The sequence below is a fragment of the Anoplolepis gracilipes genome, chromosome 14, assembly GCF_047496725.1.
Source record: "Anoplolepis gracilipes chromosome 14, ASM4749672v1, whole genome shotgun sequence".
Taxonomy (NCBI): domain Eukaryota; kingdom Metazoa; phylum Arthropoda; class Insecta; order Hymenoptera; family Formicidae; genus Anoplolepis; species Anoplolepis gracilipes.
Window position 1 is genome coordinate 6,391,100 of NC_132983.1, and position 22,597 is coordinate 6,413,696.

Sequence of the window (22,597 nt, forward strand, 5' to 3'; positions counted from 1 at the left end):
CCCTGTTAGCGCTAATAGCGTCTCCCCGAACGCGCTCATAGTACTAAAATTGTACGATAATATTGCACGTAAAATTACAGATACATTTTATTATAATTAGTAAAGATAAATCCGCATTTTTTATTATTTGACAATTTTCTTAAATATTTCGATGCAAGAACGTAAATATTTCTTTAGATTCAATCGATATTCGATAACATAAGTGTTTCATCAGTGAGTTACAAATGTTGTACAGTTATTTATTTATAATCAATTATATCTTATTTGAATAGACATTTTTATATCATTTGAGAATATATATATATATATATACATAATTGTGTGTTTATATAATGGATAATAATATAATGGATGCGGTAGAAGGCTTGAATGACTCTTCAACTAAAGGTATTGTAATGATAGTTTTGAGTGTTGTAACAATATCAACCTAATAATAATTCTCTTTTTCGTTACAGTGGCAGCCTTAGTAGAAAGAAATATTTTACCACAAGGTATATCATTAATCGATCCAGCTGCTGTAGCAAAATCAAGTCGACAGGATTTGATAGCATTGGTAATGGAAATTGAAAAGGTAAAAAATTTTACATAATTATATATAATTAATTGTTTAGTTGTATATGTATATATATATATTGTGTCTGTATGTCATATATATATATATATTTTCTAATTTTTATATTATTTTCTTATATATATATATATAGGCGGATAGATGTGTCAAAGCTAATGCGTGTAATAAATTACAAGTGATCGCGGAGCAGATAAGATTCTTACAAAAGCAAGCGGAGAGTATCTTATTGGAAGCAGAACGAAATGCAAAGCTACATCATGTAGCTTGTAATTTTGTAAAACAGCCTGGTCATATATATCACTTATATCAACGAGATTCGGGACAATTTTATTTCTCCATGCTTAGTCCAGAGGTAAATAATAATGTTTTTGTATATCGCTAATTAATCTTATAAATAACAAATATTAGTCTCTAATCAATATTTTGCACTCTTGTTAAAAGGAGTGGGGTAATTCTGCACCATTACAGAGTTACAAAGGTTCTTTTAGATTAGAACATGATCGTTCGTGGACTCCAATAGCTGAACTGCAGGCAAAGAATGATGAATTAAACCTATTTAAAAATATCTTACCTTCTAATAAGATTACAAACACTCTTTTGCAATCTGTTACGTTAAATACTAGTATTTAATAAATTTATTTTTATAATTATCTCTAATAAATAAAATTAATATTAACAGCATTTTTAGAAAAATTTAATGATATTTAAGCCAATGCATGAAGCATTGATGTGCACACAATGCAATATTTAAAGCACATATATAGTAAATATACAATAAGATGAATTTATATATTGCTAAGAATAGACTATTATGAAATATTGTAAATACTATATTGCACAAACACACACCAATGCTTGATAGCTTGTGATGATAGCTAGATATCTTCAGATAATTATTTAAGAAATTATACAAGAAATAAAAGATCAGAACTAAAGTTAATGTATAGGAGACTTTGTAGTACTCAATTGGTTTTTTTACCTCTTTTGCATATGATATATTCATAAAAAAAATTATAAGGATATATAGGGTAAACAATATAGGAAACAGATTCTACTCTTTTGGTATAATTATAATAAATTATATACATAATTTTGAATTTTGTATATGATTACATACACTTGTCGAAACAATCTTTTGTACAAGAGTAAATTGTATTATTACTCTTTAATTCTATTGGGTAATTTGGTTGTGCAATTAACAATATCCTTGTAATTATATGCAATAATATATGTATCAGATCAGAAGTAGCATGTTGCTATAAGCTAATTATTATCTTTATTCATAATGATCTTTGTACAACTGCAAAAAGATCAATGACTCTTAAAATAATATATATATATATATATATATATATATATATATATATATATATATATATATTATCTATTTTACGTAGTTATACATTTCTATAGGCAGTAGGTAGATTTGTGTGTGACTCTGATTTACTCTTACCACATAGCATCCAGGATACAATTTCCAAGCAAAATGAATTTATTATATACTGCATTCATATACTACTTAAATTTTTTAGTGTATGTGTATATATATATATATACATAAAATATGTAGACTAAAAATTTAAATATGGATGTGTGTGTAAATATATATATATATATTTATATTTATATATATTTACATAAGTGTGTATGAATTTCTTTTCTAGCAACTAAACGTCTATGTATATCATACAATCATCTTTCTACAGAACGCTTAATTGCAAAATACTTAACATATTCCAAATATTACATGACTATTTTCATTTAATAAACTATTTTACCATGAAAACAATATACAAAGTAAGGATCAATGAACACTTTTAATATTTTTTACCCTTTATATAAAATTAAAGACTGAACAAAAATCTATATTGAAGTAATGTCGATCATTGACGAGGACTGCGATGACTGCGTCTTGGTTTTGATGTTGAACGCATATGTCAAGTGGTATTTACTTTATGTGCTGAAACATATAAATGGAATATATATATACTACTACTTTTCTATTAATCTATTACTATATATATAGATTTATTTTTAAAAAATAAGTAGTCTTACATGAAATTGGTATCCTGAGCGGTGCATCATCATGTATTATACATTCATGCGTTTGAGTATGGAAGAGATATTGTACTAAGAGCTGTTTATCTTCTCCCACACATGGATCATAAAATCCAGGAAGTTGACTCTGCAACATTTCAAACAATATATAGAGTTAGAAATATATTATTATTTCAATATATATATATTTATATTTGTTTATTTATTCAATTACACGTTAATTCAAATCAATCATAATTTAACAAATTGGGAGTTTATTTATTTAATTATAAATCTAAATTTAGATTATAAACCTAGAATTAGAAACATAAAATTACAGAAGACAGCAAAAGAAGTAAAAAAAAAAAAAAATAAAAAATAGTCGATAAAAGAATACCTTAGACGCTTTGTGAAGAATCAATTTGGAATCCTTGACTAAACATTGCAGAGGAATTGTTACATCTATCATTTCATCCCTATGTCCGGTTTCCTCCGAGGCTCGATCCTGTTGAGGATAAACAAATCGACCATATAAGGCTTTGGTAATGATTAATCCTTTCTTGGATTCTTCTTCTGCTCTTATCCTGCTGACAGTTTCTTTCATTAGTTCGGTGGCAGCTTTAGCCTCCCTTTGTTTCTCCATCATTCTAGATTTGTTTAGTTCCTTCTGTTTCTCCTTTTCACGTTCTTTGCGCTCCTTTACGACGGGATCAATTATGAGCTTTTTAATGACTGTCCAAGTGATGATGGGTGCCACGGTGGCGTAAAAGATGGGTGCCGGTAGAACCTCGTCGCATAGGTGAATAGGAAACGTGTATGATTGCGAGGCGCGACTTAGTCTAATTTTTAACGTGACACCGGTCGGCACGCCAACGCGTACAGCCGCTGAAACTGAGCTGTGCTTGGAAACCTTCTTCTCTGCACCGTATTCGAGAAATGCACCAAATGTACCAGCTCTGTAAATATACAAAACTGATTATATGCAAAATTGTCCATGATATAGATAAAATTCGATAATAGATAACTTTCAGTGACACTAACTTAACACTACCACGAAGCTTGAGTTGCTTCTCTTCCATTTTATAAGTGTAGTTAAGACTAACGAAAGAATGTACAAGCCCGACATGTATAGAAAACGACGTATACGATCGAGACGTGTCTCTTACAATCATGGTGCTCATAGCACCTTGAATGCCAGCTCTGTATGTGAGATATCCAACTGTATGTTTATCCAACTGCATTGCAAGAGCTGTGTAAATAAAATATTTCTGTAATAATTTAAATTACTTGAGACCAAAAGTTTAATAATTATAATATACAAATAATATATAGAAATGCGAGTTAGATGTCGTTACAATTGAGAAATCACACATGTACATACTTCCAACGTAACCAGCTTTTACGCCATGCGACGTAAATTGTAACATTGTCGCCCCGTCGCAAAACAATCGTTTCGTCAACGTGCGAAATCCTTTGAGAGAGACCGTTGGACCATTGCCAGCTCCCATCTCGACTTCAACCCAACCCTTTGAAGATATCAATCGTTTCGCAGAGACGTTAAAGGATCCGGAACCTGTACCGTTTTGAGTCCCGAGTTGACCAGACATAGTCACAGTATCCCTCAGTGTGAGAGGTGTTTCGATAGACTGTGCAAATGACATCCCGCTGACTTCGATGCAAGAAAATAAACCATTGCTGAAACAAGGTAAAGAATTTTTACAATCAAGTGTTATAAATTTTATTAGTTGAGTTTCAATTAATTACTCAATCAATTAAAAAATATTAATTAATAATTAAATTTATTTATTAAATAATTCTTTTTAAAGAAATTTTATTAATAATTTAGATTAATCAATCTTACCCATTGCTGTAATCATCGTCGTATTTACTAAAAATATCTGTGGCGTTGATGTTTACTGTTACAGTGCCTTTGGGATTTGTGTGCTGCTGCAAACGTCTCTCTTCTCTCTCCCTCGCTAGCCTCTCGTATTCCTCGCGGATCTCCTGTGGTGTTTTTGTACGCTGCACAATTTCCCATCCTTCTGTTTCTAATCCACGGATTCCCAGCGAATCATAAATTGCTCTTTGATGTGGATCACTCAATACTGTAACAGTCAAGTATTACTTGATAATCTGCACTGTCATGCAATAAATCAAAAATATAATGCGCATAAAATGTCTTGGAATGAAAACTTAATGTTACAAGGAAATCAAATTTTATTTTATAATTAGCTGTCATATATGATAATAATATTAAGATTTAAGATATTAGCTATAATAAAAAAATAATAATAATTTTCAAATAATAGTAGATATAGTTTTCTGAAATAAATATATACATAAATAGTTTTAAATTACAAACCTTCATACGCCTTTTTTGTACGATTAAAAAGAATCTCCGCTTCTTTTTTAAGTACCGGGTCTGTATGCTTGTCGGGATGGTAGAGCTTACTTTGTCTACGATATGCATTGCTAATATCTTCGGGACTAGCCTGGAATGTTAAAATAAATTATTACAAAAGTAGAGATGTAATGATTTCCATCGCTGCATGATGCAACAATGAAGCACATGATAAAGATAAATTTTATGAAAGAGAAGAATGAGATGAATAAATTTGAAGCAATATTTATTTGTAAATAATGTAAGAACTAAACAGATTTGCTCTTGATGGAGAAAAGTTTACAGAAGAACAAATAATATTTTGAGACGGAAAATCAGGGAGTAAAGTGCAACTGACGATATCGATTCGCGTTGCTAATTAATTTTCACAATTTTTAATATCCTCAGAAGATCATATTTTTGATCAGGGGGGAAAAAAAGATAGACTTTTTGCAGTAAAGAAACTATTACGTCAGCATATTAAAAAGGGAAAAGGAGTCACGTGGAGAGCCAGAAATCGTTCCCTACCTCCTGCAGACCGGTTAAACTTACAAAGACAATTACAATGGAAATTACTCACGTTTCTCGGGATGTTCAAGAAGGTGTAATAATCGTCCTCGATCGTGCTTTCCTGATCACTCTCGTCGTCCATTTTAAAACTTGCGAATTTTGTCTACGTTCAACGAGTCTCGATAGGAATCGCGCGATTGTCCGTATTTTCCCAGCTTTTTATAGGTTACGGTACAGAATCGTGAGATATATATATATATATATATATATAATATATATAAGAGAGAGCGAGCCGATAAATGATGGACGTCATTTACCGATCGGTAAAACGGTGTGTATCGACTTCTCTGGACTTGTCGTTAGATGGCGCTTCGCACTCAAATTTTAGGGCGAATCTAAAGACCATATACAGGGTGTATGAAAAGTATGGAACCGGTCTATCTCGAAAGCGAAACGTCTCTGAGAAAAATGTTTCAGACAAAAGTTGTATGGTTTCTAGGGGGGCATAAGATGGTGCCATTAGTTTGACCTTGAAGAGTCACGCGAAGGTCATTTTGAATTTCTTAAATGAAACACCCTATATATTTTTGCATATTCTTGTAGCTTATCTCGAGAGCTTTTCAAAACACTATGATAAAATGTTTTTCCATTAGACACTTTTCGAGTTATAGGGCTTCAAAGTTGTAATATTTTGATATAAAATACAAGATATCTCTCTCGTAAAATATTCATTTCTCGATTATCTTACCATAAGCTATTTTATGTGACTTTTCAAGGTCAAACTAATGGCACCATCTTATCCTCCCCTGAAAACCATACAACTTTTGTCTGAAACATTTTTCTCAGAGACGTTTCGTTTTCGAGATATTTGACCGGTCCCATACTTTTCATACACCCTATAGGTATACACACACAGTTTCAAATTATTGATAGTCGTGATTTTACGTAGTGAACATATATTTTAATAAATTTTAATTGTTCTCGTCAACTTCTACGTAATTCTATAGTGTCATTATTAACGTATGACGTATGTACATATATGTATAATCTAATTGAAAAAATTAATTGATTGGAGTTAGACTCTTATAAAAGAAATGACTTTAATATTTGTAACATAATTACAGAGAGGTATTCGTGCAAGTGAGTTTAACGAATTCTCTCCAGCGTTGTTCTATCTTTGTTCAACTTTTAATGAGCAACAAAGACAGAACGACACTGTTAGCGCTAATAGTGTCTCCCCGAACGCGCCCGATATCTGCTGACAATTCAAACTCGTGATGAAATCCCAAGATTGCCGCAAAATGTACAGCATTCGTGAAAAATTAAAGGTATATATAAAACAAATTATTTACTTTATTACATATATTCTCTATATAATAAATAATTTATATCGATCGCTTTAGATGGAGAATACCATAGATTGATTTTTAAGAATAAATTTGAAGATCGCTTCGACGAACGTGCTTCTGTACGGCGCGATCCTCGCCCGATTGACTTATTCGTCTTATAAGTCTTGTATTATTTGTTTGGCCAATCTATCGTTTGGCAGCGAGCGGAAAGAGAGGAAGAGAAAGGAGAGAGATTTTTACGAGCGGAGTGTAGCGTGGCGGGCTGCGAGGGCAACCAAGAGCTCGCGCGCGCGCGCGCGCGCGCGTGCAAGCAAACGTCATTCGCGGGTTAAACGTAATATTATGCGATGGCGGGTCGCCTTTTACGTAAACATTTACGCCTCGTAGCAACACTAAAATATGAAGCCGTCGGAGACGGGATTTCGTGGCAGGACCCTCCCCGTCTAGGCTTGAATAATTTATGAGATCGACGTAATCTTGTCGCATCGACCTACCTACTTTTCACCGGAGGTGACGTACACTCGATATACATTATATAGGGTATTTTTCAAATATATATGTAATAGCAGAGTGGGGAAGTAACGCGTTATTTAATTGTAACGTCGTTACCGTTAGAGTCACTTTTTTTTGGTAACTGTAACGTAGTTACATTTTTTTAGTTACAGTAACGAATTTAACGGATACTTTTATCGTTACTTTTTATATCTGGAACCTATTTCCTATCTATGACATATTATATATTTTCCACTTTCGTATATTTAATCTTCAATTATCAACAGATATTTATATTATAAATTTAAAATTATTATATTAAAGGTTTTAAACAAAATTATGACAATATAAAAAATATATCATTTAATGGGAATCAAAATTTTTTTATTTATACTTTGAGTGTTTTAAAATTTTTTCCCTTATTATTTATGGTTTTAAACAAATTTAAAATAAAAAATGTATTGATATATTTTATTAATATTTTAATTATTAATTTTTTTGAATAAAATATATTACAAAAGTATATTTTTTATTTAATTTCTGATTTCGTTTTAACATTAAAAAAGTAACGAATAGCTACTTTTGATAATAAGTAACGAGTAACGGTAATTAGTTACTTTTTAAAGGTAACTTTCCCATCCCTGCGTAATAGAGACATATATATGTATAATAGAATAACGTCAAGATGAGAAGATAAAGTCGGAAATGAGATGGAATCAGTATTTAAAATGCGAAATTAACTATCCATCTTCTGTCATTGGTTTTAATTATTTACTATCGATATCCTGAGATAGAGATAAAAATAAATTTCCAAATAGATGACAATCATTATGCAAAATACATTGAGTATTTAATTATCGATCCTATATGTAAGAGAGCGTTCGAAGGCGAGGCTTTTTAAAGGTAACTTTCCCTTATTATTTATGGTTTTAAGCAAATTTAAAATAAAAAATGTATTGATATATTTTATTAATATTTTAATTATTAATTTTTTTGAATAAAATATATTACAAAAGTATATTTTTAATTTAATTTCTGATTTCGTTTTAACATTAAAAAAGTAACGAATAGCTACTTTCGATAATAAGTAACGAGTAACGGTAATTAGTTACTTTTTAAAGGTAACTTTCCCATCCCTGCGTAATAGAGACATATATATATGTATAATAGAAAAACGTCAAGATGAGAAGACAAAGTCGGAAATGAGATGGAATCAGTATTTAAAATGCAAAATTAACTATCCATCTTCTGTCATTGGTTTTAATTATTTACTATCGATATCCTGAGATAGAGATAAAAATAAATTTCCATGTAGATGACAATCATTATGCAAAATACATTGAGTATTTAATTATCGATCCTATATGTAAGAGAGCGTTCGAAGGCGAGGCTTTTTAAAGGTAACTTTCCCTTATTATTTATGGTTTTAAGCAAATTTAAAGTAAAAAATGTATTGATATATTTTATTAATATTTTAATTATTAATTTTTTTGAATAAAATATATTACAAAAGTATATTTTTAATTTAATTTCTGATTTCGTTTTAACATTAAAAAAGTAACGAATAGCTACTTTCGATAATAAGTAACGAGTAACGGTAATTAGTTACTTTTTAAAGGTAACTTTCCCATCCCTGCGTAATAGAGACATATATATATGTATAATAGAAAAACGTCAAGATGAGAAGACAAAGTCGGAAATGAGATGGAATCAGTATTTAAAATGCAAAATTAACTATCCATCTTCTGTCATTGGTTTTAATTATTTACTATCGATATCCTGAGATAGAGATAAAAATAAATTTCCAAGTAGATGACAATCATTATGCAAAATAACATTGAGTATTTAATCATCGATCCTATATATGTAAGAGAGCGTTCGAAGGCGAGGCGAGAGACGAGAAGGTGCTTCTACAGTCACGACTATACCTACTCCCGTAACTATAACGTCTTGCACGGAACGTGACCGCGTGGTAATCGCTCCTGTCTCGCCTCGCCGCGACAAACGAACGACTATAAAACGGCAGTAAAACCGACGGAGGGTGAGACGGTGAGTCTGGAGCACGAGAGAAAAGGGAAAACGGGAGGAGAGGTCCAGTCCGGGTCCGGGTTCGGGTCGAGAGAAGCAGTTTGCTTTGACATTGCCTAATCAAAACAGGGACTGCTTCTCCCGTTTCATCGTTCGTGTCCCAAGTCGAGGAATAAAAAAGGCTTCTCGATTAGCCGATTTATCGCTTTTTGATAATCAATTCGTTCGCGCTGAAAGACCGAGATGCAAATACATTTGATCCGCTATTATCAGCTGTCATAAATATATAGACGGAAGTATAGTTAGGTAAGTGAAAATAGAATATGACTCGATTATTATATGAAAATATAATATCGAATATCACATATACATATTATAGAAATGTATATAAGAATCGAGACAATAATACCAGGTGTCTGTGAAGATTTCTACGCGTTACTATATACGTACATTACAAAGATCGAAAAGATATAAAAAAATGTACACTGCGGATTTAAAAGGGGTTAATCGTTGCTTCTTGACCAACTTGTCGACGATAACGACGCACGATAGCGAGCGCAGAGGCGGGGAGAGGAGGGAAATGGTAGGAACAATCGAACATGATCGGCCGGTTGATGTTGCTAAACACGGTCATTGTGCCGGGTTAACAATACTCCGCTATATCAGCAACATCGGCGTTCGTAAGTCCCAGCATTCGGTCAACAATTCGCGCACCCGGCCATTGCAGCTGTTGAAAAATATCCGGCCGCGCTTTGACCACCGTTGTTCCCATTTGTTTCCGTTCCTGTCGCCAAACTTGCATGATCCGTGATTTCCGTGATTTTTCTCGGTCAAAAGCCGCGACCGCAAGTAATTAAGACGTGTGTAATAAATTAAATCGCCTAATAATTGTCCTTCTTCCTGTTCCATAAAAAAGAAGGAGGAAAGGCTATAGCCGGATAAGCGTACAAAAAGTGCCCCCGACATGTTTTTAAATAATACTTGGCCTGTCATTTTCTCATTGTAAAAGAAAATTTTCCTCAAAATTTCAGCTCCTTCATTTTATTACTTCCCGAGTTATCGAGAAAAATGTCATTTTTAGTTTTTATTTTTTTTTCTGTAAATATTCGAGATGATCGCGTATCGATTTTTTTCTGAATACTTATCAACGAAAGACACAAAAAAAATATTCTTTCATTAATCTCGAATAAAAACTCGACTTTTAAGAAAGGAATGAAATTAAGAAATGGCTTTTTTAACACGTTTCTTCCGAGGTTCAATCATCAAATTTTTATAAAATACTCTTTTTATAAAAGTCTCGATACTCTCAAATTTTTTCAATTTTTTCGAGTTGATGCAACATGGTGAAAAAAAATTAAAATCTTTTTTTTATCATTATTTTTTGATAATAGGACAGAAAATTATTTATTTTTCTTGTCATCTCTTCTCTATAATTATAATATAGTAATGATAAGAGTAATAATGATAATTGCAATAGTTATAATTACACCACAAAATAGAAATATTTTTTATGCAAAAACAATTCTCAAAAATTACAACTTTTAGATAAACTTTAAAATTTTTTTTGCATAAAAAATATTTCTATTCTGCAGTATAATTATAACTGTTACAATTATTATAATTACTACTATAATTGTTGCAAGAAAATAAATAATTTTCCGTCCGATTATCAAAAAATAATAATAAAAAAAAGATTTTAATTTTTTTTCATCATGTTGCAAAAACTCGAAAAAATTGAAAAAATTTGGGAGTATTGAGACATATAAATAGAATATTCTATAAAAGTTTGGTGATCGAACCTCGAAAGGAACATGTTAAAAAGCCATTTCTTTATTTCATTCTTTTTTTAAAAATCGAGCTTTTATTCGAGATTAATGAAAAAATATTTTTTTTGTGTCTTTCGTTGATAAGTATTCCGAAAAAAATCGATATGGAATCATCTCAAATATTTACAGAAAAGAAAAATAAAAACTGAAAATGATGTTTTTCTCGATAACTTAAGAAATAATAAAGTTAGGGAGGTGAAATTTTGAGGAAAAATTTTTTTTACCGTGAGGACACAGAAATGTTATTTCAAAACTCGTCGGGGGCACTTTTAGTATGCTTATCCGGCTATAGCTTTTTTTTTTTTTTTTTTTAAATAGATATCTCTAAAAATATGTTTCATGTGCGTTGAATGAATTTCAAATTTCTTTTCTCTAAACAATGTATATTTTGATATGTATAATTATTAAAAAAAGATATAAAGCACACACAATTTTTAGACCTATCTATATTATGATATATATTAATCTAGATTTCGTGTGAATGTATTTATATACATATACTATTTAACATCTATTTTTCATATAGTTTCTCAATTATAGAATAAAATGATTTTCCTAAGTGCTGGCGTAAAAATAATAATGTGCAATATTAATGCGCGCAAATATTAATTTTTAATTTTGGAATCCTGAGAATCACGTCGATTTTTTGAATTAATCTAACATTTCTATTGATTTCTATTGATCCGGAATTAAGAATCCAGTCGTTCTTCGGTTAAATCGGGAAGGATAGAAGGATCGCGTCCGCGGAATCGACAGCTCCTTATTAAACGGTCAGATCGCATTGGTTCTTTTCCTGATTTGCTCGTCTCCTGTGCGAATCGAATGCGAAACTTTGTCGGAATCGAGTGCGAGTGCGCGCTGAGTCGATGGTCCAGAAGGAGGCTTCGACCAATAACGCGACTCGAGCGGCTCGTGGATGCCCGCCCCAACATGGCGTCGCAGCTTCCGTTTTTATCTTCTCCCCCCCCTTCCGCTCACGCTCTCACACCCAAGCGTTTCACGCATTTCGCGAGCTATCGGCAGCCGTCTCCTTTTTATCAATACACGTCATTTCTTCGTAATCCGTCTTGTCTTTTCTGCATTTAAGACAGATGTTCCATAGAATCCCTATAAATAAGGAAGTGTATGACGTCATCAAAAATTTTATACATTTACACGTAGGAGATATTTTGATAAATACGTTCACACAATGGAAAATTATCTATATAATTAATTATATTTATTTGCGATGCATTATTTTCTTTAGTCGCAATTTACGAGAAACTACTTATTACTATATTAGTTTGAATTTAATTGGTTGCAATTAACATATATATAAGTATATTCATTGTAAAACAGGACAAGTGCATATTTTGTAAGATTCATTCAAGTTAAAGCTCTGTATTAAAGTTTGCATGTTATTATTTTGTTTTTATATTAATAAATTTTTTCGTGCATATGAAATATTGCAAATAGCTAATTTTCCTAATATTATCGATTAATCATATCTTTACGATATATGGAATACTATATATATGCTTACCTTTGATGGTCAGCAATTTCGACGGCCTCATATTCTTTTGACCTTAATTCTTGACATCAATCCTAAACGATTAAGCGATGGAGTAAAACAATAGTTGCTTAAGGCGGTAAAATGCGATATAAGCATAATTACATAATCTTCGCGACCGATATTTGGTCACGTTCGTTTTCATAAATCGAATAAGCATTTCTATCGAGACTGTTTAATTGTTCATTTCTTACAGATTTTATATTTCGCAGATTCTAGAAGAGATTTTTAAAAAATATAATTTAGAAAATTTACTTCCAAAGGATACATTTAATATAAAAACCGATTAACATCGATTAATTTGAATAGCATTTTATCTTAGTTTGATTTATTTAATTTAATTTGTGTAAATGCTATGATATTTAATATTAGTATACGCGACAATAAAACATGTTAGATAGATATATCTAATGTGTTTATATCGGTTATCAAATAAATCTGCTGCTATAAAAGTTAGTAGCATTAATAATGAATCCAATACATATGTACAGAAATTGTTTTATTTAAATCATTGAATAATTTATCGATACATCAGCATATAAAGTATTTTAATTTCTGTTTTAATTGTGTTTAAATTGGTAGATTTGGACAATAAAAAATTCCGGTTTTGTATTGTATGTTATATGAAAATTACAATTACAATTCAGAGTATCACATTAGCATGCGAGGTGCTTCGTATTATTAAAAAATATTTATAAAAAAAGTTATTTTTTTTTAAATATATTCTCTACTCGTCAAAGATTTGTTGAAGAGAATAAAAAAAAAGAGAGAAGCAGAAAACTCTCGTAAAATCGCTACTAGAAAAAATGCAATAAATTTAATTAAATATTTTCGCAAATTCTTTCAAATAGCTCATCATTATTATCATCTTTTTATATTTTCTTTCTTACACTATTCAACTGTAAAAAATAAACCATCACGCACACACGCGACGCGCACATAATATTATTGATAACGTGCAAAGAAAGTTTAATATTAAAAAAATATATTTTCCTTCTTGAAAAATATTGAAGTTCGAAAGAAAACAATAAAATCATTACAGAACATATGTGTAATTACGGTGATTTAAATTTTCGTAAATTCTTTCAAATAGCTCATCATTATTATCATCTTTTTATATTTTCTTTCTTACACTATTCAACTGTAAAAAATAAACCATCACGCGCACATAATATTATTGCTAACGTGCAAAGAAAGTTTAATATCAAAAAAATATATTTTCCTTCTTTAAAAATATTGAAGTTCGAAAAAAAAAAAAAAAAAAAACAATAAAATCATTACAGAATACATGTGTATTTACGGTGATTTGAAATTTGGTTTTAGCGTCGTAGAAATGACGTGGAATTAGCGCGGCGTGCTCGTGGCTCGGGTCGAGAGGAGGGCTCGCGGAGTTGACGCGACGCACGCGACTCCGCCTTCATTCGCGTCGCGCGCGCGCGCGCGGCTTGTCAATCTGGCCGTGTTCTCGCGCTCTCCAGTCTCCATCTCGTCTCTCTCGCCTCGCTTTCATCCCGTCGCTTCTCGTGTTCGCGCTCGCGCGTGCTTCGATTCGCACCGACTTTCGCGATCGCGCGGATAACGCGCGATAAACAAAGTGATCCGGGGAACCGCTGGAGAATTTTCAAAAGAGCAGCGAAAGCAGGTAACGATACCGTTTATGGCCTTTTTTTTTCCTTTTTTTTTCCTTTTTTTTTTTGTTATCAGTGATACGATTCTTTCGTCGAAGCGTTCGCGAGAAACTTTTCTCCTTAACGTTCCATGGTGTTAACGTTATTATCGAATAATGACGAATTGCGTTGTGGATGCATCATTGATATGTATGTGTGCATTAATAAAAGACCATTGTACGGAAATCTCAACAGTTCGGTGATAAGAGCTTGAAATCATTTATTTCGATTGTGATAAAGACAATACTTTGGTATTAAATTTATTTGACTGAGCTAGTCGTGTAAATCTGTTTTTTTTTTTTTTTTTTTTTTTCATTTTTAAGTCTTCATTTTTCGTTCTTATTTATTTAAAGCAAGAGAACATTCATATTCATCTCGCTAACGTACAAAGGATATAAAAAAATTTTAGGCGCAGTTGAAAAGATTGATTTTATGCGTCGCGCAGCGTGCGACGGCGAATGTCATTCTATTTTAAAGGCGTGTAATACTTACAGGCTGTAATAATTATATAACTGTAAAATTAACCAATAAAAGTAAGGCTAGTAAAATATTCCAGTCTTTTCATCTTGAGACGCGTGTAAAAATTATCATTCGTATTGTTATATTAATTTATATGAAAATTTATGACTGGTACAATTCTGCAAAACTCATTAGTGGAATCCAATTCGCTAATAAGACTGATTCTAATACTTAATTTATCATTAATCGTTGTTGATTCTAATTACCTGTCACGCTTTATAATATAGAGTCTACATAATATTAGAGAAAATAAATATTGGATTAACGATAAGTAGAAAATAATATCTTCAATTGTACGAAATAAAACTGATTAAACAACAAGGCATTAATCGAATTATTCGGAAGACGCTTATTTCGTCAAGTCGAAAGTCGCGAACGGTCAAAATCGGAAAAAGAAAGAGAGTGACAGAGGGTAGAGGGGGGGGGGGGGCGGGAGAGACAATGCTCGAGATGAATGAAATTATTATCGCGCTCGCGTGTGAAAAAAAAAAAAAAAAAAAGTAAGTCTCGCACGCGTGCCGACGGTTTTTGCATAACATTTTTTTCGACTATCTTAAAGACTCTCTCGACTGGCAAGATCGTCGTAAAGTTTGTAAACTTCGGTCCGCGATCGGTCGGCGCGATTTGTAGGGGCCCGACACGGTGTTTACTAAACACCGCGAGATAAATGTTTCTTCTTCTCGCGCGCGCCGCGCGCAGATAAGCGCGATTTTTCTCCGTCACGTGGAAAAAAGGGAATATCGACGTATCGCGGCCGATCGGCGCCGCGTGTCTTCTCTCTCTCTCTCTCAGAATTATTCACATGAATTCAGCTATAGTCCGATCATTTTGGGTCGCATTCGCGATCGCTTATATACAGAAGCAACGATTTACCTCCATTACATTTTTCTTATCATATGAAGCTTCATGTTCAATTTCAGAATCTGTCGAGGGTGTTTTGCGCTTGATTAAGATTCGATCTCATATCTATACACAAATATTCTTACTGGATCGCAATTTTACTTTGCTACTCTTGCGAAGAGGGCACTTATAAATTTTCGACATCACTTTTCACAATTTTTTTTAATATAAACGAAGAATGTTTGTTGAAATGTTAATTCTTAAAGCTTTTATATATTTTTAAATATATCGGGAAATAATTGTTAAAATAAAATGTGTTTTTTTTTTTTAGTTTTGCATCTATTTAGGAATTAAAAGTTATATATTAAGCTTGAAAAAAATGGCGTAAATGTCGAGAGCCCGTTGATTAGTGCGATATTTATAAATCTCTTATCATTCGCGACCTCTCATACATAAAACAGATCTTTCATTGCAAACAAAATTACGACGGATTACGAATTAGTGGATATACAAAAATATAATGTCGCCTAACAAACACACAATCTAATCGACGAGAGAGATTATGGAGAAAAAGAGAGGAGCTCGGGGAGAAGAAACGATCGCCCGTCAACAGATATAAATATCTGTAGCCTGATTAACTGTGCGAATGATTGATAAAGGCGCTTCATTACAACTCCCATAATCGTAACTCGCGTCGAAAAATTTTCCAGATATTTGTAGATATCTTACAAAATCGGCTATTAAAAGGAAGGAAAACGACCGAAAAAAAAAAAAAAAAAAAAAAAAAAAAAAAATCGTAAACGCCGAGCCGATCGGGCGCGGGATTTATGGACAGACGGAGAAGAGTTTCCTCGTCTGTCCGCTGCTCGCCGGCGGAAGTCCCGATGAGTCTCCGGGGAGCCCCTTTCCTTCCCGCATCGTCTGTAAGCTCTAAGTAAGGGTGTTAAGTGCTCAGCTGTTGCACGCTCATCATCCTGGCCGAAAGCAGAGTCGGCGGGGTTATAGAGACGTCTCTTGTAAATGAGAATACATAATGCGCCGACGACGACCGGCCGACGGACGCGGCTTTTGTGTCACTGTCGTTTAGAACACATTAGAACCCGGGTTTCGATATCGAGCGCAGTGTAAAGCTGTCTCGTTCTCGTTCTGTTTCCCGGGATGTCGGGGAAACATCGGCTTTTTCTTGTCGACATTGTACCGGTAACAGATTTCGACGCGATAAAAACAAGATGTTTACTGATACCGAGGAGTCTGTCAATTAGTATTTTAAGGGGATGCCGTACCGTCCTACCTTACCGATCAAAACAATTGCTTCGTTAGACATCAAAATTAAGAAAAGTGTCGCATTTTTTCGTGAAAATCTTTTTTACTAAGACTTCGAATTCATTTCTAAGAGTTTACATATATTCTTTCATGCGTTTCCAAGCGGGAACGTATCTCATTTTGTACGTGCAAATTGCAAAACTTTTATATTAAGCAAATACAGTTGCGACATGACGCTAATAGTCGATAATTTGAAACTGTAATTTTTTTTTCGTCTTTAACTGAAAATTGCACACGTTTCCGCTCCCTTATTGTATGTACTTTCATCGTGGAGAAGCATTTTTCATTCTGTACAATCAAAATAATAATTTTGGTGTCTAACGGAACAAGTTTTGATCGGTAAGGTAAGACACACGGTACGGCATCCCCTTAACTTTTTTTTTCTCTCTTAACCTAGTAATATTGAAAACGAGACAAAGTAGCAATTGATTGTTAGAGATTGTGTACATTGGAATTTTATTTTTTGACACTGCACGAAATTGATAATGTATATTTTCGACAAATTATCTGACTTAAATTTGCACGACATTCTATTAATGATTGCATCAGCTTTTTTTCATCAGTATTACATAGATCGTAAACACTCATTGGATTGATTATTTTAGAGAACTGACAAGTGATAAAGATTGATTTGACATGCAATGTAACTCATTCGTATACACATATTTTTCAGATATGTATGTGGGTAAATATATTACATTTTGATAAATTGAGTGATTATGCATAATTGCCGTAGGGATCATAAATAATTTTCTCAATTATAAATAATAATATAAATTGATTATAAATAATCTAAAAATAATTTATAATATTCCATAATATATAGCGAGCTTTGATTCACTATTATTCAAGTATATTGGCTGTGAAAATAATATATATATATATATATATATATATATATATATATATAAATATTATTTTATTAACTTATGTTTTATGATACAAATATGATATAACATGTTAGAAGATTGTAAAATATTTTTTATCGATTCCATTTGAATGTGTAAAGTCGTACTTTGATTGAATTATATTTTCGTAGTAAAAAATTTTGTTTCTAATTAATATCAGACACATTTTGCGTTCTCTAAATAATCGATTAATAATTATTTCTATTTTTTTGAATTCTCTCTTTCTCTTTCTCTTTTTCTCTATCTTGTATTACAAGAATTTATGGAATGCTTACTCTGTTTCAGATTTTTCTAATCTCTGACATTGCAAGGTATCTCGACATTTTCGTGTCCAACGATTGTCACAAACGACTTTTCTGTAAGGATGCAAGATTACAATATTATGTACCTTACACTTATTGGTACATTGTAGGCTTTCTTTAATGACTTATATACAATATTGTGTGTATTATGCTATCGATGTGAACCGAGTGTTTTTACCTAAACATTTTGAGAGAGTATGAAACACAGAAACGATTGTTCGATTTTGAAATGTCAGTGGAATAAACTTCCAATCATTAAGATTTTCGCGCGATATTTTGGAGGGATTTATTGAGCTTGATCCGTATCAAGGCCGTCGGCGATTGTGGCAATTGTGGAGAGTCTACCTGGTGATTGGGTAGAGTTGCAGCAGCAGCAGCAGCAGCATCGTGTAAATGCAGCGGCGACGGCTAACACCTTTATGAATTATACGTCCGTGGACAGGTCCAGGATGGTTTCGCACATCATTCCTGTTTCTGGGGTGAGTAGATAGAAAGGTTAATAATTTTACCCGGTGAAATACAAACTGTCTGTTATAAAAATATGAGAAAGGAATCAATCCAAGTATTAATCTTGGTAATTTTATTTGAAGCGATAACTGTATGGCTAATGTGCGATTCTGTTTACATGGACCATTATTCTCTATCTATGTACATTTCTACTTGTTTCGGCAATCTTTCTTCTAATTGGGTGTTATTGTTGATGGGCCAAATAAGGCCTGGTTAAAATAAGCTTTATTACGTGTTTAAGGGGATACCGAAGTACCGACCGAGTTCTAACCTAACAAAACAATATATTTATTTAATATAAAAGTTACAATTTATATATATAAAATAAAATAGGTTCTTCGGGGTCAGAATTGCATGAAAGAATATTTATGAACTTTTAGAAATGAGCTTAGAAGCCTAGAAGAAAAATATTCCTTGTGCAGCACAACATTTGTTTTTAAAGGAATACTTTTTTTCCAGGCTTCTAAGCTCATTTCTAAAAGTTCACAAATATTCTTTCATGCAATTCTGAGAGGGGAGAACCTATTTTATTTTATGTATCTAAATTGCAACTTTTATATTAAGTAAATATATTGTTTTGTTGGGTTAGAACTCGGTCGGTACTTGGGTATCCCCTTAAATAGGCTTAACAATCGACGATCTTTGGTTTTAGGTCCTTTTCAAGTCTAAAATTAATTAACAAAAATGATATTACAATATTTTAGTTAGTTATCTATGATGTTACCATGGAAGTTTTTTATGTTAACATTAAAAGTATTAAACCAGCGTACCTTTATTCACGACATAATAATTCAAAAAGTTAAAAACTCTTTCATGCTACATCACACCTACACACGCCAGCACGAAGATTTCTTCTAATTATTTGTTTTTTCATGTGGTTTTTCCTTATTTCGCGGAACATATACGACGCGACAGAAACGATCGACTTTAACGTCATCGTATACGCTTATCTTCCAACAGGGGAACGAAAAGAAAAAGAGTCAAGAAGGTCGTGATCTCGAAAATTTCACAACGACTCGCGAGCCTTCGTTAAGATTTATTCCGCGACAATCTTACAAATTTCATCGAGAATTTATTTTATCGAATTCCGTTGACAGAGATATTGTCGCGGTTTAGTTTTACATCTCTTTTATATCTAAATTAATAAACATTTTAATCTTCGTGGATGAAACAAAATGTAAAAAAAAAAAAAAAAAAAGTATAGCTAAATAGAATATTTCTCTGAAATAATTGATATTATTATTATTACTATTCCGTCGTCGGATTGACGGATTTCAGCATATCGATGTGATATCGCGTCGTTCGTCCCCATCGTGTGATCATCGTTGAATGGATTAAAAGTGGGTTATCGTGCGATCATTCCATCGATCAATTTTGCTAGCACGGCAATCGACTTTGCGAACATGAGCTAAAAATCGATGACAACTTTGATTACTGCCCGCTCGTTGGCTCGCTTATCCGACCATTCGAGTCTTCAAGGATTTCCATGAAGATTAAGCACGAAAGGACGAATGTGTCAAATCTTTTATATTTTCGCTAAAAATAAAAGACATTTCGTCATCTAATGCCAGCGCTAGATTACGTACGTATTTGCGAATCATGAAGAGCATATGGAAATCTGATAAAATTGGTCCAATTTGACGCGAATCTTCCATCGAGCCTATTCATGAATTGCAAACGAATCGCGGAATAGTCTGGCATTAGTATAATCATGTATAGATTAACAAGACCTTTATACAACTTGCAATTAGTGATAAATGAACGAATTAATTGTTTTTGGAATTTTCAGATTTTATTACTGCATTTTTTTTTAAATAATTAAATTAAAAATATAAATGCCATATATTTCCTGAGTTTATTTTCGACAAAAGTAAGGTATAAAAAATAACGAACGATAGCAAGACTTTTTATCATCATTCCGATAATTTATATGCGTTGTCCGTGTCATTGATCCATGTCACTCTCTCGTGATTCTTCAACACAGTTTTTTTTAGTGTTTAAGCATATATATATATATATATATAAATAAAGATCATGACATTACAAATACTGACCGGAAATGATAAGGTTTTGGAATTATTTTCGACGCAGAAACTCGCAAGAAAATAATTCGCGCAAAATTTTTTTGATACAAAGAAATGTTTTACTTTCAAGAAAATTAAATTTAAAAATATATCCCATTTATTTTAAATAACTCACCATCGTACAACTAATTGTAAGAAAGTCAATCTTTAATTATTGAAATGGTTCGATATAATACGGCAAAATTTACATAAAACAAAGATTTATAAGCAATACACGTTCCTCTTTATCTTAATAAAAGTCATAAATAAATTACTGAAATTATCTTTGTCGCATATATCACAGAATGAAGAAAACAAAAAAATTTTAAGCATCCGACAAGTCGCATAAATCGCGAAATATCTCTAATTAACTACTTTTCGACGGTCTGAAGATCAATACCGTGTGTTTCGCGACTCGACGATTCGCGAATCTAATACCTAGGAGCTCGTAAAACCGGATCGCAAATTAACGATCTAGCGAGACCGTAAGTTTTGCCCTGGCATAATACGATGTCACAACACCGAGTCGGTGTTTGTAAGCTTCCGGCGACGGCACTTCAAACATCGCAAGCACCAAGCCAAAAGTCTTTTGGCCTGCCAGCCTCTCTCTCTCTCTCTCTCTCTCTCTCTCTTCTCTCCGCGTCAAGGGAAGTTCTTTACTCTCGCCGTTCGTCGGTGATTCTCTGGTTCGTTTACCTCGGATTCTATTACGACTATGTTGTAGGAGAATATTTTAGGGTGACGTGAATTTACCTCGTCGATGTGCGCCATCCTTTACCGAAGATTTATGCGTTTTCCCCTTCGCGAAATAATTTCGATCTCCGTATCTATTGAATGATACAAATCTCATTTCGATAGCATGCGGTTAATTTTTTAATTGGCATAATTTAATAATAAGTTTCTCTCTATTACATAATTAATTAATGAATAGGATAATTATTTCTAATATGTTTTTCTTTATCGAAACTAACTTTATTCGCAGAGAACGGGGGAGGAATATCAGATTTTATTAATTTGATTGTTTCTGTTTTAGGAACTGCAACAGGGGAATAGCAATCTGGGCACCACAGGACTTAGTGGTATCCAAGATTCTCCTCATTCCCTAAAGATCAAGCAGGAGCCGTTTCAGTTATCGCCGCCGTCACCTCTACCACCTCTTCATCAAGGTACGTGTCTTCCTCGTCATTATTTTTGTCACGCGTTTTTTTCGACTGTCAATTTAAATACCTCCAAGCATGATGGGCGCTCAATTTTATTTATTGGCTATTCTTCTTTTTAATTAAAAGCTGCAGAGAGAGAGAAAGAGAGAGAGAGAAAAAGTGTTGATCGATTAAACTGTCGAATTAATTATTTGAATATTTTCAAATCAACTCTTTTTTAATTGGGAGTTTGCATGATTTTGAAAAACAATTGCATTTTATATATAGTTTAAAAAGTAATTATTTTTTTCGTAATTTTTTAATGCAAATTAAACGAGAAAATCAATAATAAAAATTACATTATTTGAAATTGTCCAATACGATCCGGAAACGACCGCACGCGATGTGACGTCACAGTGCAATATCTGCATTCGGGGAGACGCTAAAAGCGCTAAATAGCGTGAAATAGTATCTCCCCAAACCTAACCAATATATACAGTGACGACACACTATTTTTATTTATTAAAATATCCAGTTATTGTGAAAATGGGCAAAGGTAACAAAACCTGTATGTAAAAGTACAACAA

The 22,597-nt window shown here is 32.5% G+C and overlaps 3 protein-coding genes across 5 annotated transcripts in view; 2 read left to right on the forward strand and 1 right to left on the reverse strand.

Moving 5' to 3' along the window:
• The first annotated feature begins 8 nt into the window (after positions 1-8).
• Positions 9-1,252, forward strand: LOC140673194 (uncharacterized protein C1orf50 homolog). The gene is made up of 4 exons (XM_072905922.1): positions 9-387; positions 456-571; positions 705-923; positions 1,013-1,252. The coding sequence occupies exons 1-4, from the start codon at positions 333-335 to the stop codon at positions 1,199-1,201; spliced, it is 579 nt and encodes a 192-aa protein (XP_072762023.1). The 5' UTR covers positions 9-332; the 3' UTR covers positions 1,202-1,252.
• A 1,117-nt stretch (positions 1,253-2,369) lies between these two features.
• On the reverse strand, positions 2,370-5,749 carry LOC140673191 (dnaJ homolog subfamily C member 11). Its single transcript, XM_072905920.1, has 8 exons — positions 5,569-5,749; positions 4,971-5,100; positions 4,470-4,713; positions 3,990-4,303; positions 3,650-3,857; positions 3,006-3,564; positions 2,627-2,756; positions 2,370-2,531 (listed from the first exon to the last, which is right to left on the reverse strand). The coding sequence occupies exons 1-8, from the start codon at positions 5,638-5,640 to the stop codon at positions 2,509-2,511; spliced, it is 1,680 nt and encodes a 559-aa protein (XP_072762021.1). The 5' UTR covers positions 5,641-5,749; the 3' UTR covers positions 2,370-2,508.
• An 8,425-nt stretch (positions 5,750-14,174) lies between these two features.
• The window catches only part of LOC140673061 (uncharacterized), a 31,230-nt gene continuing 22,807 nt past the window's right edge, over positions 14,175-22,597 (forward strand). For 2 of the 3 annotated variants that reach the window (XM_072905657.1, XM_072905658.1), the window contains exons 1-3: positions 14,176-14,384; positions 18,285-18,780; positions 21,905-22,037. In XM_072905657.1, coding sequence (XP_072761758.1) covers positions 18,721-18,780; positions 21,905-22,037 — 193 coding nt within the window. In that variant the 5' untranslated portion in view covers positions 14,176-14,384; positions 18,285-18,720. Of the gene's footprint in view, positions 14,385-18,284; positions 18,781-21,904; positions 22,038-22,597 lie in introns of all 3 variants that reach the window. The other variant, XM_072905656.1, reaches the window with a different exon arrangement.